Source organism: Eucalyptus grandis, chromosome 8 (assembly GCF_016545825.1).
Source record: "Eucalyptus grandis isolate ANBG69807.140 chromosome 8, ASM1654582v1, whole genome shotgun sequence".
NCBI lineage: Eukaryota > Viridiplantae > Streptophyta > Magnoliopsida > Myrtales > Myrtaceae > Eucalyptus > Eucalyptus grandis.
Genome location: NC_052619.1, coordinates 61,104,869 through 61,121,351, shown reverse-complemented (window position 1 = coordinate 61,121,351; position 16,483 = coordinate 61,104,869). Strand labels below are relative to the sequence as shown.

General features: G+C 38.2%; 1 protein-coding gene across 1 annotated transcript; it reads left to right on the top strand.

Moving 5' to 3' along the window:
* Positions 1-395: 395 nt before the first annotated feature.
* Positions 396-3,899, top strand: LOC104417655 (calcium-transporting ATPase 12, plasma membrane-type-like). Its single transcript, XM_039299480.1, has 2 exons — positions 396-1,206; positions 1,255-3,899. Exon 2 carries the CDS (start codon positions 1,653-1,655, stop codon positions 3,729-3,731), a length of 2,079 nt encoding a protein of 692 aa, XP_039155414.1. The 5' UTR covers positions 396-1,206; positions 1,255-1,652; the 3' UTR covers positions 3,732-3,899.
* Positions 3,900-16,483: the final 12,584 nt, after the last annotated feature.

Sequence of the window (16,483 nt, the reverse complement as noted above, 5' to 3'; positions counted from 1 at the left end):
TGGAAGGAGATTAATACTGCACAAACAAGTTTTTAGGCACTTTATTTTAAATGAGTTGTGTTAGCAATGATAGCTTTCGGGCTGTTATAAGAATAACAGTTTTGTTATGAAGGTTTTGAAGAATTTTATAAGGAATACAGATTCTTCCGGATCCTTTGGTAGCAGTGGTTATTTCTGAGAAGGTAAATTATAATTACTGAAGTGGGAAAATAAGATAATTACCAAGACTGCTCTTGAACACACGTACGCAGGAGCCTGGAGGTAACCTGAGATGCGGTCCTGGACATTGAGTCCTCTTCAGTCTTCAGTGCACTTTTGAATACACTTCATTTTGATCATTCCGGGTGGATCACCTGGATTAATTTATTATTTTGGGTAATTGTGATTACAGATCCGACGCCTCTTCGTGGAAAGATTATCCAAGAAGCTGCAGCGAACTTTCCTGTGAACTTCAGGCAGTATGGAAACTCTCATCACACTGCACTAAATATGTAGAAATGTGACAACATCACCTACTAAAACCAAATCCATCCGTTCAAACCCAACTCAATCAGTGACTCATCTTCATCCTCAGAACCCAACGCATTTTGCTAACCCAAGCAAACCCTTCTGTCGTTTCTTTGTGTTCTTCATTTATGTCGTCGTTAAGGCTTTCTAAACCTAGCGAAGTAGCAACTGATGCCGTGCTTGACTGCTGCGATAGCCTGACGACGAACATTCATAGGCGAAGATGGCGCTTGGATTTCATAATCATATACTTCACGAGGGCTCTCGTGTCTCTGTCAAAACAAGTCCTTGGGAAGAAGACAGATCTGTTGCAGTCACTCTCTTATGTTGCCATCAACGTCGACCTCAAAAGCAATGATAATCCAGGCGAAGGAGATCGCCCTTCACTTCAAGACATCGACCAGAAGATCCTGAGTAACCTGGTAAGAGAGAAAAGTTTTGAATCTCTTGCTCAACTTGGTGGCATTAAACGCCTCCCTTCAATTCTCATGACAAATCTCGAAAATGGCTTGAGCGGGGATAAAACTGACCTCATGCAGCGAACCGATGTTTTTAATGCGAATAAGTACATTGAGCCTCCGGCAAAGAACTTCCTCAGTTTCGTGCTTGATGAGTTCAAAGACATGACCAAGGTCATTCCCATGGCATCCGATGTTTTGTCTTTAGTATTTGGTATCAAATGTCGCGGCCTTAAACAAGGTTTTTTTTTTTTTTTTTTTTTTTTTTTTGGTAAAGACCTTAAACAAGGTTGGTATGATGGTGGAAGTATAATCATCACCATCTTTCCATTCATGGTCGGCTCTGCTCTCAGCAACTAAAAGCAAGAAAAGCAGTTCCAGGAACATTCAAATGAAAGCAGCAACACAAGAGTGGAGGTTGTGAGAGATGGGAGGAGGCAAACGATTTCTACATCCGATATCGTTGTAGGGGATGTTGTGTGTCTGAAGATTGGCGACCAGGTTCCGGCTGATGGGTTGTTTGTGGATGGCCATTCCCTGAAGGTTGACGAGTCTAGCATGACTGGCGAAAGCGATCACATTGAAGTCTGCAGCGAGAATCCTTTCTTGCTCTCGGGCACCAAAGTGATAGACGGCTATGGGCGCATGATGGTCGCTTCTGTTGGCATGAACACTGCATGAGGCAAAATGATGAGTTCCGTGAGCCGCGACTTAGATGAGGAGACCCCGCTCCAAGCCCGTCTGAACAGATTGACTTCCTTCATCGGGAAGGTTGGACTGATGGTGGCTGCATTGGTACTTCTCATCTTGATGGTACGCCACTTCACTGGACACGCCCAAGACAAGGCTGGACACAGAGAATTCACCAGTGGGAAGACCAAGCCGGGGGACATGATAAAAGCGGTCGTGCACATAGTTTCCACGACAGTGACCATTGCGGCGGTGGCTATACCTGAGGGCTTGCCTTTGGCCGGCACTTTGACGCTGACCTACTCCTTAAAGCACATGATGGGCGACAATTCCATGGTCCGGAAGCTCTCTGCCTGTGAAACCATGGGTTCTGCCACAACGATCTGCACAGATAAAACTGGGACTCTCACAATGAACGAGATGAGGGTCACGGAGTTCTGGATGGGGAAAGAACAAGTGAGTGTAGATGCATCCAGAAAAATGGCAGCCAGCATCCTTGAAGTCCTACTACAAGGAATCGGTCTGAACACAACCGGTACTGTCCAAAAGCGACCTTCTGTATCTGTTCCTGAAATTTTAGGCAGTCCAACTGAGAAAGCAATACTTTCATGGGGTGTGCTCGAATTGGGTATGACGATGGATGAACTGAAGCAAGAATGGGAGATAATCCAAGTCGAGGCATTCAATTCTGAGAAAAAGAGAAGCGGGGTTGCAGTGAGGAGGAGAGGAGAACAGGTCATTCACATACAGTGGAAGGGAGCTGCTGAGATGATCTTGGCATTGTGTTCAGATTATTATAGCCAGAATGGGATGGTGAATGTCATGAAGGATGAAGGGAGGTCTGAGTTCAGGACAACCATAAAAAATATGGCGGACAAGAGCCTGCGCTGCATCGCATTTGCCTACAAAAAAATCAATGGTTCACTTGCTCAAAATCATGGGAGAGTTCAGGAAGATGGACTTATATTGTTAGGGATAGTGGGGATAAAGGATCCATGCAGACCGGGCGTGAGAAACGCAGTGGCATCTTGTAGAAGTGCCGGAGTGAACATCAAAATGATCACAGGAGACAACATGCACACTGCAAGAGCTATAGCCTTGGAATGTGGGATACTCAATCCCGACAAAGATCTTGAAGAAGAAGCCATAGTAGAGGGTGCTCAGTTCCGCAACTACTCGCCCGAACAGAGAATGGCAGCAATCGAGAAAATCCAGGTAATGGCTAGATCGTCCCCATTTGATAAGCTTTTGATGGTGCAGTGCTTGAAGCAGAAAGGACATGTGGTGGCAGTCACTGGTGATGGCACGAATGACGCACCAGCCCTAAAAGAAGCGGATATTGGCCTCTTCATGGGCATCCAAGGCACTGAGGTGGCAAAGGAGAGCTCAGATATCGTCATCCTGGATGATAATTTCGCCTCTGTGGTGACTCTGCTGAGGTGGGGGCGGTGCGTCTACAACAACATTCAAAAGTTCATCCAGTTTCAGCTCACATTGAATGTGGCCGCCCTCATCATCGACTTCGTTGCTGTGGTCTCTTCCGGTGAGGTCCCTTTTACGGCAGTCCAGCTTCTTTGGGTGAACTTGATCATGGACACCCTGGGAGTTTTGGCGTTCGCCACGGAGCGACCCGCAAATGATCTCATGCGAAAGCCCCCTATTGGACGTTCGGAGCCGCTTATCAACAGAGTCATGTTGAGGAATCTCACATCTCAGGCCTTGTACCAAGTTGTCGTGCTCCTGACCCTACAATTCAAGGGGAGTTCCATCTTTAGAATGGACGAGAAAGTGAAGGACACAATTATCTTCAACTGCTTCGTCCTCTGCCAGGTCTTCAACGTATTTAACGCCAGGAAGCTGGAGGAAAAGAATGTGTTCGAAGGGATACATAAGAACAAGTTGCTCTTGTGGATCGTTAGCATGACCATATTTCTTCAGGTGGTAATGGTGGAGTTTCTGAAGAGGTTTGCCAACACCCATAGGCTGGGCTGGGGACAATGGGGTGCTTGCATCGGGCTCGCAGCTTTGTCTTGGCCGATAGGTTGGCTTTTTAAATGCATCCCAATCTCGGGCTAAAAGATACCTAAAATAACGTTTGGCTGCAGTATCAAGGGAACAGTTTATTTCCCTACGAAAATATTTAAGACCCTATCTTTCTATATACGGTGTACTTGTGACCACCCAATGTGTGTTCCTCCGAGGACAAATCACATATCGGTGTTGATATTTAATTTCATTTTTGTCTTCTTGCTCTTGGATTTTTTTTTTGAAAGACACGCGAGTTCACACGGGATTTTATGCATGACACATTTTGCATATAAATACAACCATATAAATCCTAAATCTATCACATGGGTACCTCTTAATTTATACTCGGACTCTATTTTTAATTTCCAAAGTCCCCTATTGTCTCAGTAGTCGAATCATACATCTATAGCTCCTGCCTATCAATACGATGTATTAGGGTTTCTCCTTCAGTTTGTCAATCGACATAAGCCATCGAACAAGAGATCTTAGGTTGAATCCATATATGAAGCTAGTCATCAAAAAACTGGTTGAGTTTAAGCCAAATTTGATCTAGGAATTGTATGATTTACCAACCAAATGACATACATATATACACACACAGAAAAGGTGAAACGTGGCTTCAACTTTGGTAAAGGTTTGTGGAGGTTTTAATGTCCATCGAAATGTCTATGCTCAAAGAAAACAACAATTTTAGTTTAGAACAAATTGGATTTTTGCTAGGTTGCAATTGGGTGTCTTGAATGCAAATTACATATTTGTGTAAAAACTGGTAAATTAGAACCTTTATGTAATAAGTAACATAAAAGGTAAATCATCACATAAGGACATGACTGAAAATTGGTAATGTCCAAATTTAACACAAAACGAGACTGCTTTCTCATGGGATGTACGATGGCTTTTATAATGACTCCCAAGTAGGAAAGAGTGATGTTGGGAAGGCACGATAAAATTGTCCTGTCTCCCGTAGTTAGCAAATACAATGGATGAAACTATTAAATCCCGCAAAGATGGTTAGTCTCAATTGAACATATGGTACCTTATTCTCCACTAATGACAAACCCCCTTACTTTTTTATTTTGGAGACGAGCAGTGTAAAAGCTTGCTGCCTTTGGTCAAAAAGACAAAAAAAAAAAAAATGTGTAATATATATTGACAGGAAGAGAGAGGGACCTGCTCGCCGCCCCCCCCTCCGTACCCCATCTGCCTCTCTGTCCCCGTCTTCCCTCTTTTGAAACTATCTGGTCTTTCTTTTTTTCTTCTCATCTATTTTGAGAGTTTGTACGTGAAAAAATTTCTACAGCTGATCTTAGGTGAATGTGAAAATCATTTCAGCCATCCGTGTAGTCAATAGCCATCGAACAAGATGCTCGTAACTTGCCTCCACAACCTTTTCGACATTAGATCGCTCTCATATTTCAATTTAGATTCAAGTCAAGTTTTTTAGGGTTTTTACTCTCTCGAATTAAATCTAAATATAGATATGGGAGCTCCTTTTAGGTATTTGATCTGTATTTCTTCAACATTTTGATGTCAATGTCTTTGCATGATGACCGTGATGAGGATGTTAAACTTAAACGTGCACTATGTAGTTGTAAATGAAATGAGAGATCTTGGTGAGAGCTCATCATTGAATTTGGTAATTGACCGTCGATCATTTACGATGTCATATCTATTCTTGAGGGATGAGAGTGTGTATCCAACTGCAAAACTATGCTTTATTATTTGCTTTTTGGCTTTTAATTTGTTCCACGGTTTGGGATTTATTAAGCTCGAAAGCTTTCTATGTGCTTCAAAATTATTATTCTAATATATGAATGTATTTTTCTTTTGACCAAAAAAAAATATCAATAGACATGTTATGAGAATGAAAATAGTGCAAATTGTACAAATCATGATGAAAGAAAAAATTCCATGTGTTTTTGGGAGCACAATGCTTTAAATGAGAGAAGCATTACAATCCCCAAATAAAAAATAAATAACGAAATTCATAATCTCGATATTTGATAATTGATTGGAAAATTTATCCAAAAATCTTAAACATATTATATTTTTGCCAATTCAATTGTAAATCTTTTAATTTTGTCATTTCAGTTATAAAACTTTTCATATTTTTCCATTTGAATCCATCTTTGTTAACATGGATATTAACCATTGTACCTGGCATAATTAATGTTGACGTGAATAATTTTTAATAATATTTTGATATATTTCGAATTTTTTTATTTAATTTTTAATTTTTCTAATTTTTCATTTTTTTTTTTCTCCATTTCTTCTTTCGTTTGCTAATGGCCCAACCACCTGCCATGGCCAAGTGAGCTGGCCTTGCCCTCCACAGTGAGGCCTTGTCGGGTGAAGGGAGCATTAGCCCAAATGAGGCCACCCTCATCGGGTCTTGCTCGCGCCCTTGCCCAGGCGAAGGCATCCTAGCTTGGGCAAGGGTCAGTGCCACCGTGCTTTGCCTTCGCCTAGCCAATAGCCTAGCCAACATGCAGTGTGACTACCTTGGCCTAGGCGAGAGCCGACCTCGCCAAATTTAGCATGGGCGAGGCTCGCCCTTGCTTGACCGCGCCTTACTTATGGCAAGCAAGGCCAACTGGTGACCGGTAAGAGAAAGAAGAAAAAAAAATGAAAAAATAAAAAATATTAAAATATTAAAATATCTTTAAAAATTATTTACATCGGTACCAACCATCTTACATGACATCGCTAGTGTCCATGTTAATGACTTCCAGTCAAAATTGATTGAATGGACTCAATTGACAAAAAATAAAAAAATTTATAATAGAATTGATAAAAGTGCAAAAAGTCAATGATTTTTTGGACTATTTTCCTTGATTGATTTGGGTAAATAAAACAATTCGGTGCTCAATCACCCAAAGATTTGTCCTTTGGAGCATTCCAGCTTTCTCAACACAATAGATCAAACAAAATCTAAAGTAAAGGCTTTCAAGATGTGTTCATTGAAAGGCTTCTAAGTCTAAACACCAACTTTTTCACCGCGAGAATCACTCAAAAAGATATGGCCCCTTGATAACGAGTGACCGATACCAACGGCAAGCCAAACTTTCCTTCATCAAAGTTGGGAAAATTCCAAATAAGAGTCTGAAATGCATTTATTTTCTCAAATAAGGATCTGAAATTGACTTTATTTTAAATAAAAACCTAAAGTGCCACTATTTTTTTACAATAAAGGCTTGAAATGAATATTATTTCAATTAAGTGCCTAAAGTTGCCATGTTAATCTTAAAGAATGGTCTAACTCATTAATTAATAAGAGCATTTTCATCCTTTGCATTTTTTAATATTTTCTTTTATAGTATTAGATAAAAATTATTTTTTTTAAAAAATGGAAGGGAAGGAAAATGGCTAGAGCTCTACAAGCCCTTGCTACCGCCAATGTCACCCCACCGTTGCCATGAAGGGCCAGCAATGGTGGGGAGAAAATATTGGGTGGGCCGGGCGCTCCATGTCACCGTATGCTTGCCCAATCAGGATGCAACACGTGTCGCCACCTGGAGCCTGGGTCCCCTTTTTTTTAGCCAAATTTTTGCTTTCTCATTCTCTCTCTTCATTAATTGCTGCGTCCTTTTCTATCTTCTCCCGCCTTCGCATTTGAAGCGCCCTCTCTCTTCTTTGTCTTCTCCATCAAGCTGCACGAAATTACTCTCCCTCTCTATCTCTCTCTCTCTCTCTCTCTAAAAAGTCTCTCCTTCCCAATAGCCCGCCGATCGCATCCGGCACGACGCCTCCGCCGCCTCTAGCACGATGCCTCCGCTGTCCTAGAGACACCCCCTCAGGCTACACGAGGCCCTCTTTCAAATATCTCTTGGGAGCCTGCCCGTCACATCTCAAGCTCCGGTCCGTCGCCTGCATCTCCGCCTCCACCATCGCCACTCCCTCAAGCAACGAAGCCCTCTTTAAAAAATCTCTCCCTCCTAGAAGCTTGCTCGTCGCATCCGAGCTCAGATCTGCGCCTTTGGCACATCGCCTTCGTCTTTGCCTCCACCCCTGCCTCTGTTGTCGCCACTCCCTCAAGCTGCATGAAGCCCTCTTTCGAAAATCTCTCCCTTCCAAGAGCGTGCTCATCATAGCTGAGCTCAAATCCGCCACCTCCAGCACATCACTGGTGCTTCATCATCTTGCCCTGCATTCATCGCTGGTGCTTCTATGCTGGGTCTATAATGTACTCATCCAACACCATGGTCGTGAGCAAACAAGTTGTGCTCACACAGGGTAATTTCATCACCATGTGCAAGCTCTTTGCAAGGTTCAAAATTTCTTAGTACGATTACTCAAACTTCGAGAATGTGTATTTCATTGTCCTACCAATTTTTCACATATATGGCCCATCGCTTTGTCTTGGGACTGTTGTCGTTAGGGTGTACACTATGGTTGTGATGATGAGGTTCGATCCCAACATTGTGGTTAAGGCCATCGATAGGTATGGAGCCACCCATTTCCCCATGGTTGTGATGAGGTTTGATCCCAATGAGGCTGGATCATCATTTTATTATGATCTTTGGAATATTAAGTATCTGAGCAAATTTAAGTAGGATGAACTTGCAAAGTTGAGCATGTATTTTTTAGCAATTCAAACCCGTTGTCTGTGGCCTATGTTTAGATTTATCATGGTAGGACATATTTCATTGTGGGAAACTTAGTCCTAGTTTAGGGACATGATGTACATTTTCCTTGCAGTCAATAGGAAAACTTTGAACTTGATTAATATGACATGTGCCATTAAACATGTCAAAGACAGAGAGATGCAGAGAGAAGCCAGTGAATATGGATTTATCCCAACAAATCTTGATGTAAATTTTTAATGGTCAAAATTTTGGCTCAAGAAAAATGAGTTGATCATTCATACTACATTGATTGATAGGTTGCTCTCACAAAGACATATCGGAATGCCTCCCATGATCTACAAGGGTGAGTAGCTCGTGCTCTTTGGGGATTATCAGTTTTAGAAGCCTATAGGTAGTCTCATATTTCTAAATTGGATATATAACTGTGCATGTGTGTGACAATGCACTGTTAAGTTCCTATGCTTGCCTTCATGCATCTTAAGGAATTAGATAGCATATGGTTCGATGCGTTCTGAAATTGCTTTGAAAATGGATTTTGGCATGATGTGTCTTACATCTAGCAAGAAATTGACATGCCCATACTTTTCATGCAAGCATGATTTAGTGAAATGTATCTATTAAATGTGGTTGATAATAGGTCAATTTGTTGGGTTAACTAATCGAACCGACTAGGAACTCTTCGAATGTCAAATTCCAGGTACCTGTGACAATATTGCAGAGACCCTATAGAGTTTGGACGGTTTAAGCCTTTAGGACATTTCGAATATTCAAACCCGTCTCAATAATTGTTATATTAACAAAGTAACATTGCTTAATGGTAATTCGTTAAATTTCTAGGATTTTGAGCATTTGAATGAGTTCGTATCCTTTCAAGAAAGGAAATGCCAAAATTTCGACTATAGGGTGGGTTTTTGGGAGATAGTTAGAATCTCGTTTTCTATTCATAGTTGGGTTTGGTCCCAAGAGTTGCTACCTTAATCAGATTGTTATGTTTGGGACCTAGTGGATTCTAGTTTGGGACCAATCTTCGTTGATGTAAACTCATCTTGCTGCCATCCCCACTACTAAGAAATTATTGAGACGAGAAAAAAGATCCTATCTCAGCTTTTTGAAATAGTCCTGAAGCAAAGTGTCATTATAGGGGTCAAGACTTGGCTCAATACAATTTATCCAACATTTAATTGAAGCTCGAAACCTCAAAATACGACATGGATGTTTCTGTGCCAGAAGAAAAGAGATTTAAGGGATATATATGTTGATGATGTAGCCAATGAGATTAAGTATGGATAAGTTTTACCGCAAGACTCATATGCATTAATTAGATACTCATATACATGGTTTCTATTGTTCTGTGAGTTAGCTTATGTCATAACACTGGATGTATAGGAAAACACGGTTTTGCTTGAGCTAGATATTGTTAATGCTCTGTCATTATATATAGCATGACGAAAATTATTCATTCTAACTTCCACAGTATGTAATTAATAATTTTCTCTTTTGCACGATGTGTCTTCCCTTAATAGTTTATTGGAGTGTGTCCAGATTGTTGCTCAGTGTCTATGTTTTCTGCATGAAACATTTGCTTTTGTTTTGTGTGATGTTAACTCGCAGACTTTTTTTGGTAGTGTTGCTATTGTGTTAGAAGGTGGTGTTCTCCTCTGATTGCTCTCACTAACTCTGATTATCACTAAGTCTTTGACCATGTATGCTTGCAATTTAATTTAGCCTTTGTGGGCTGCGCAAACTGGCTTTTCTTATGCCATGATTTTATCATGGCCATGTCTCTATATATGTATCATGATTTATCTTCCAATGTACATGAAAGCAGATAAATTGAATATGATTCAAAATGTTATTTTCAACATGTTCGTGGCTCTGCCTCTATGTAATGTCGCTTTCAATGTCGCTTTCATGCCTAGTAATGCTTTTCGCATATTAAAGGAATGGGGAGTTCCTACACTTGTTCATCTTTGTTCTTCATCGCCCTCCAAAATGATACATTTCATGGCTGCATTAGGTTTGGCATGATGTTTGATGGTAGGTACCTTTTTTCCAACCCGTAGCATAGTATACTGTGATCTTTTTTGGCGTACGAGCCTTATTTACTTATTTATTTTCTTTAATGATATTTGGCCAAGGACGGAAATGTGATGTGGATCTAAACATGGATGGCTAAATACCTTTTAATTTCGCTATAATGGAAGTACTTGTCTGGCCATGAGCTGTGTGGCATTTCATTTGGTCAGTGCATTTGTCTGTTTCCTCTCAACAAAAAGACACTTTGATTTTTTTGCGCATATCCTCATATTGGAAGAATTCTTGTTATTTTAGCAAGATGAAAGTGATATGTTGAAGCTTACTTAATCTATCTTGCAGTATGGATGAACATGCATTGGCTGGGATTGTGAACTTAGATGAATCTAGAATGATGGCTTTGGAGAACGTTGAAAATTATATCCTTACGTTGTCTGATTAGCAAGATTTCACTGCCGTAGCTACATCGTCTGCTTCTGCAGCATTAGCAAAATTGATAGAAAGAGCTTGTGTTCTAGTTTCAAGAAATTTCAGATGCATGTCCCACCATATTTCCTCATATCCAATTGAATTCCACTGCCACAAATATATAGATGTTCTTGCCTGAAACTTTATCTTTGAATTTTCCATCCGTTCCTCTTTTTATTTTTATTTGATTAATTTGCTCTTTCAAACATCTTTATTGCATTCATCTCTGCTAATGAGAAATCAGAGGTAGGTAGTTTGATAAATAAAATGTGTAATCCATGGGAATCACTGCAATATGTGGAATGATTATCAGAGAAGCTATATTACTGGTTTAATATTGTTCATGTGAGCACTAGGTAAAGTAGGGAACTTTTGCCGGTTAGTTGTTTCAGCAGATAAACAAGTGGCCACTTGCTTTGTTTGTTTGCTTTTTTAGCTGCTCTTTTCACACTATTGTTTTTTGTTTCCTCTTATCTTCTCCCTCTAATTATTTTTCAGCGAAGCTAAAATGGACAGATTAATATCCATGTTAAAGAATCTTTCTAAACTGTAGGCATTCGCGGCATTTGCCATTGTCCAAGTATAGCGTCCTACATAAGTTTTGTTGGATGATTACCTAAAATATATACAGATAAAACTAACTACAAACTCCAAATGGTATATTATCCTTGAGTCAAATCTAGAACTATTTCATCTCTGAGCTCTACGCCTAATTTTAATTGCATGAATCTAAGTCCCAAGAGAATTCCTTTCTCGCAATAATAAATATGGAATTGAATTAAATTATTTCTTCCATTTATATTCGTTTACTGTCCCAAAGACAATAGTCGTTGTTGGAATCGAAGAGAAAATTGCATATTATTTTTTCATTGAGACCTAATTAATAATGTGGGTAGGTCGTAAGCGGAAGAGTGGAAAATGCATTTCAAAACCATTATTTTATGAGAAAATGGGATAGAGCTACCACTTACTGACTATTTTAGTTCAAATGAATCATATATTCAAATCTTGAGCTAGACAAATGGGAAAATTCTCTAATGTTGTGTTTGGGGGAAGAGCGGGAAAAAATTGTGAGAGAAACAAACACAAATTTCAAAAAATTTCTTGCAAACAAAATTTTAAAATTTTCTCCATTTTGCACCAAAATTTTCATTCACTTCAATTTGCTTCGTTTCTCAAACGTGACATAATTTTTTGTGGCATATCATATTGCAGTTTGCAATTTCTAGTGTTCGCCAAACTTCGCACCATGTGAAACTTATGCAAAAGGCTGAAGTTGCTAGATTTCTGTGTGCAACAATTGATGATGCGACCGCACCATTCAAGGCCAAGATATTTGCAAGAATTGTACTTCGTAATATGGAGCACAACCAGGGAGAATCTTTAAAGAGGATTTGAAGTATTTCTTTCTTTAAAGAATGATTTTCGAGTAAAATTTTGCTTCATTGTCTACATCTTAATGTCATTCTCAGGATCGGTGCAGCACTGAACTAGGGCTTGAGCATCACTTAGACACATACTTATCTGACAAATTACAAATACAACCCTGATAGTTTGTTGCCTAATTGTTTTGAAGAGCGGTCAGCTTTTGAAGGTTTCGTCTTAATAAAATTAATGAAACATGTAAAAAGATGATACGTTATTCCGTGCATAAATATGATAATGTGCTATGAATATGAAGAAAAATTGGCAGAAAAATCAAAAGATTTTTTTAGTGGCTCTTATATGAAGTAACATGCTAAAAAGTTATAAATAAAAAGGAAATTGACCGTTTAACCACAATATCCTACTGTCTCCTGTGGACATTCTTATTAGCATTGTATTTTGTCCAGCCGTCACATATGTTCATTCGATACATGTCGGGCATCCTTGTGCATAATGCTTCTAGATGTGCTTGCAATAAGTATGGATTTTTATCTTTTTCTTTTACTATTTTTTTTTCAGTAGGTTTTGGGAGTTGGATGGTTGCTTTCTTTACCCCCAACATTGCTAAATATAAATGTGGATGATAGGGAGCATATTTACCCCCCTCCCCCCTTCTGCTTTGTATAAACATGAAATATTTGCCTGCGCATGCATTTATTTGGTAATTCTCTAGTTATTCATACAAGAGTCTTGATTATACAGTTATGTCTTTGTAACTATTGTTATAATGATAAATGTTTGTGCCAAGACACGATTTGCTATTGCAATCATGAATAGAGTCCGACCCTCTCATTTCTTTGAACAAAAGATTATAAAATAATTAATTATCGAGTCATTTTTTACTTTTTTGCATAAGCTTGATAAATAAAAGAAATGCTCTTACAGTATTATTTATGAATTGTAAATTGTGCTTACTAAAATCCTCATTTCTGCTTTCGAATGTATAATTCCAGTGCACATGCTATGTTAATTGACATACTTGAAAAACTCTTATGTAGGGAGTTTGCACATTTTGCAGTATCTCATCTCAGTTCTTCCCTAATTTACGGTATTTGACTTCATCTTTTGTGTTAATGACTAACAAATAATCAATGTTCCAATTTCTTATTACTTATGAGGTGGATTAAGGTTAGATGATATTTTTACCTATTATCTTTTTTTTTTTTTTTGTGCTGTTTGGTTGGTGTTTTGCTTGATTGTTGATGGGGCACCAAACAAGGTGGAAAAGTTTGAGTTGAAATGGTCCTTCACTATCCATGAAGATAGTCAAACATGTTCTTTGCACGCTTTATGAGGAAAGACAAGGTTGTCATTCTCTGGTTAGAATTATAAGGCTTTGCATGTTTTGTCAATCTTTGCAGTTGATCATTCCCTGGTTTACTATTTTCATGGATAGTGAATGACCATTTCAATTCAAACTCCCCCCCATATTTGATGCCCCATCAACAATCAAGCAAAACACCAACCAAATAGCAAAAAAAAAAAAAAATTGATTAGGTAAAAATATCATATAACCTTAGTCCACCTCCTAAGTATTAAGAAATTGGAACATTAATTCTTTATTTGTCATTAATACAAAAGATGAAGCCAATGCTGTAAATTATGAAAGAGCTGAGGTGAGATACTGCAAAATGTGCAAACTCCCAACATAAGAGTTTTTCAAGTACGTCAATTAAAGTAGCATGCGCACTGGAATTATATATTTTAAAACGGAAAATGGGGATTTTAGTGAGCACCATTTACAATTCCTAGATAATACTGTGAGAGCATTTCTTTTATTTATCAAGCTTATGTAGAAAAGTAAAAAAGAACTCGACAATTAATTATTTTATAATCTTTTGTTCAAAGAAATAAGAGAGTCAGACTCTATTCGTGATTGCAATAGCAAATGGTGTCTTGGCATGGACATTTCTCCTTATAATAATATTTACAAAGACATAACCGTATAGTCAAGACTCATGTATGAAGAACTAAAAAATGACTAAATAAATGCATGCGTAGACAAAAATTGCATGCTTACACAAAGCAGAAGGGGGGAGGAGGGTAAATCTGCTCCCTATCATCCATCTTTGTATTTAGTAATGTTGGGGTAAAGAAAGCAACCACCCAATTTCCAAAACCCACTGAACAAAAAGAAATAGTAAAAGAAAATGATGAAAATCTATATTCACTGCAAGCACATCTAGAAGCACTATGCATAAGGATGCCCAACACGTATCGAAGGAACAAATGTGACGGCTGGACAAAGTACAATGCTAATAAGAATGTCCACAAGCGACGATAGGATATTGTGGTTAAAATGTCCATTTCCTTTTTATTCAGAATTTTTTAGCATGTTGCTTCATATAAGAGCCATTAAGAAAATCATTTGATTCTTCTTGCCAATTTTTCTTCACATTCACAGCACATTATCATACTTGTGCACGGAATAACGTATCGTCCATTTACATGTTTCATCAATTTTATAAGACGAAACCTTCAAAAGCTAATTGCTCTTAAAATAATTAGGCAACAAACTATCAAGATTGTAGTTACATTTTGTTAGATAAGTATGTGTCTAAGTGATACTCAAGCCCTAGTTCAATGCTGCACTGATCCTGAGAATGACATTAAGATGTAGACAATGAAGCAGAATCTTACTCGAAAATCATTCTTTAAAGACAAAAATACTTCAAATCCCCTTTGAAGATTCTCCCTGATTGTGTTCCATATTACGAAGTACAATTTTTGCAAATATCTTAGCATTGAATGGTCGGTCGCATCATTAACTGTTGTACACAGAAATCTAACAGCTCCAACTTTTTGCATAAGTTTCACATGGTGCGAAATTTGACCAATACTAGGAATTGCAAACTGCAATATGATATGCCATAAACAATTATGTCACATTTGGGAAACGAAGTAAAATGAAGTGAATGAAAATTTGTGTGCAAAATGGAGAAAAATTTTAAATTTTTGTTTGCAAGAATTTTTTTTGAAATTTATGTTTGTTTCTCTCACAATTTTCTTCCCGCTCTTCCCCCAAACGCATCATTAGAGAATTTTCCCATTTGTCTAACTTAAGATTTGAATATATGATTCATTTGAACTAGAAGAGTCAGTGAGTGGTAGCTCTATCTCATTTTCTCATAAAATAATGGTTTTGAAATGCATTTTCCACCCTTTCGCTTACGACCTACCCACATTATTAATTAGGTCTCAATGAAAAAATAACATGCAATTTTCTTTTCGATTCCAACAACGACTATTGTCTTTGGGACAGTAAAAGAGTCTAAATAGATGAAATAATTTAATTCAATTCCACATTTGTTATCGCGAGAAAGAAACTCTCTTGGGACTTAGATTCATGCAATTAAAATTAAGCGTAGAGCTTAGAGATGAAATAGTTCTAGATTTGTCTCAAGGATAATATACCCCTTGGAGTTTGTATTTAGTTTTATCTGTATATATCTTAGGTAATCATCCAACAAAACTTATGTAGGAGGCCATACCTGGACAAAGGCAAATGTTGCGAATGCTCAGAGTTCAGAAGGATTCTTTAACATGGATATTAATCTGTCCATTTTAGCTTTGCTGAGAAATAATTAGAGGGAGAAGATAAGAGGAAACGAAAAACAATAGTGTGAAAAGAGCAACTAAAAAAGTAAACAAACAAAGCAAGTGGCCATTTGTTTATTTGCTGAAACAGCTAATCGGCGAAAGTTCCATGCTTTGCCTAGTGCTCACATGAACAATATTGAACCAGTAATATAGCTTCTCTGATAATCATTCCACATCTTTTAGAAATGAAGTTGTTTACAGTGATTCCCATAGATTACACATTTTATATTTCAAACTACCTACCTCTGATTTCTCATTAGCAAAGACGAATGCAGTAAAGATGTTTGAAAGAGCAAATTAATCAAATGAAGATAAAAAGAGAAACGGATGGAAAATTCATAGATAAAATTCCAGGCAAGAATATCTACATATTTGCGGCAGTAGAATTCAATTGGATATGAGGAAATATAGTGGGACATGCATTTGGAATTTCTTGAAACTGGAACACAAGCTCTTTCTGTTAATTTTGCTAATGTTGCAGAAGCAGACAATGCAGCTGCGGCAGTGAAATCTTGCTGATCAGACAACATGAGGATATAATTTTCCACGTTCTCCAAAGCCATCCTTCTAGATTCATCTAAGTTCACAATCCCAACCAATGCATGTTCATCCATATTGCAAGATAAATCAAGTAAGCTTCAGCATATTACTTTTATCTTGCTAAAATAATAAGAACTATTCCAATAT

Bases quoted from the DNA above. Each gene is read 5' to 3' on its own strand.
- LOC104417655 (XM_039299480.1), top strand. From the start codon at position 1,653: ATGATGAGTTCCGTGAGCCGCGACTTAGATGAGGAGACCCCGCTCCAA.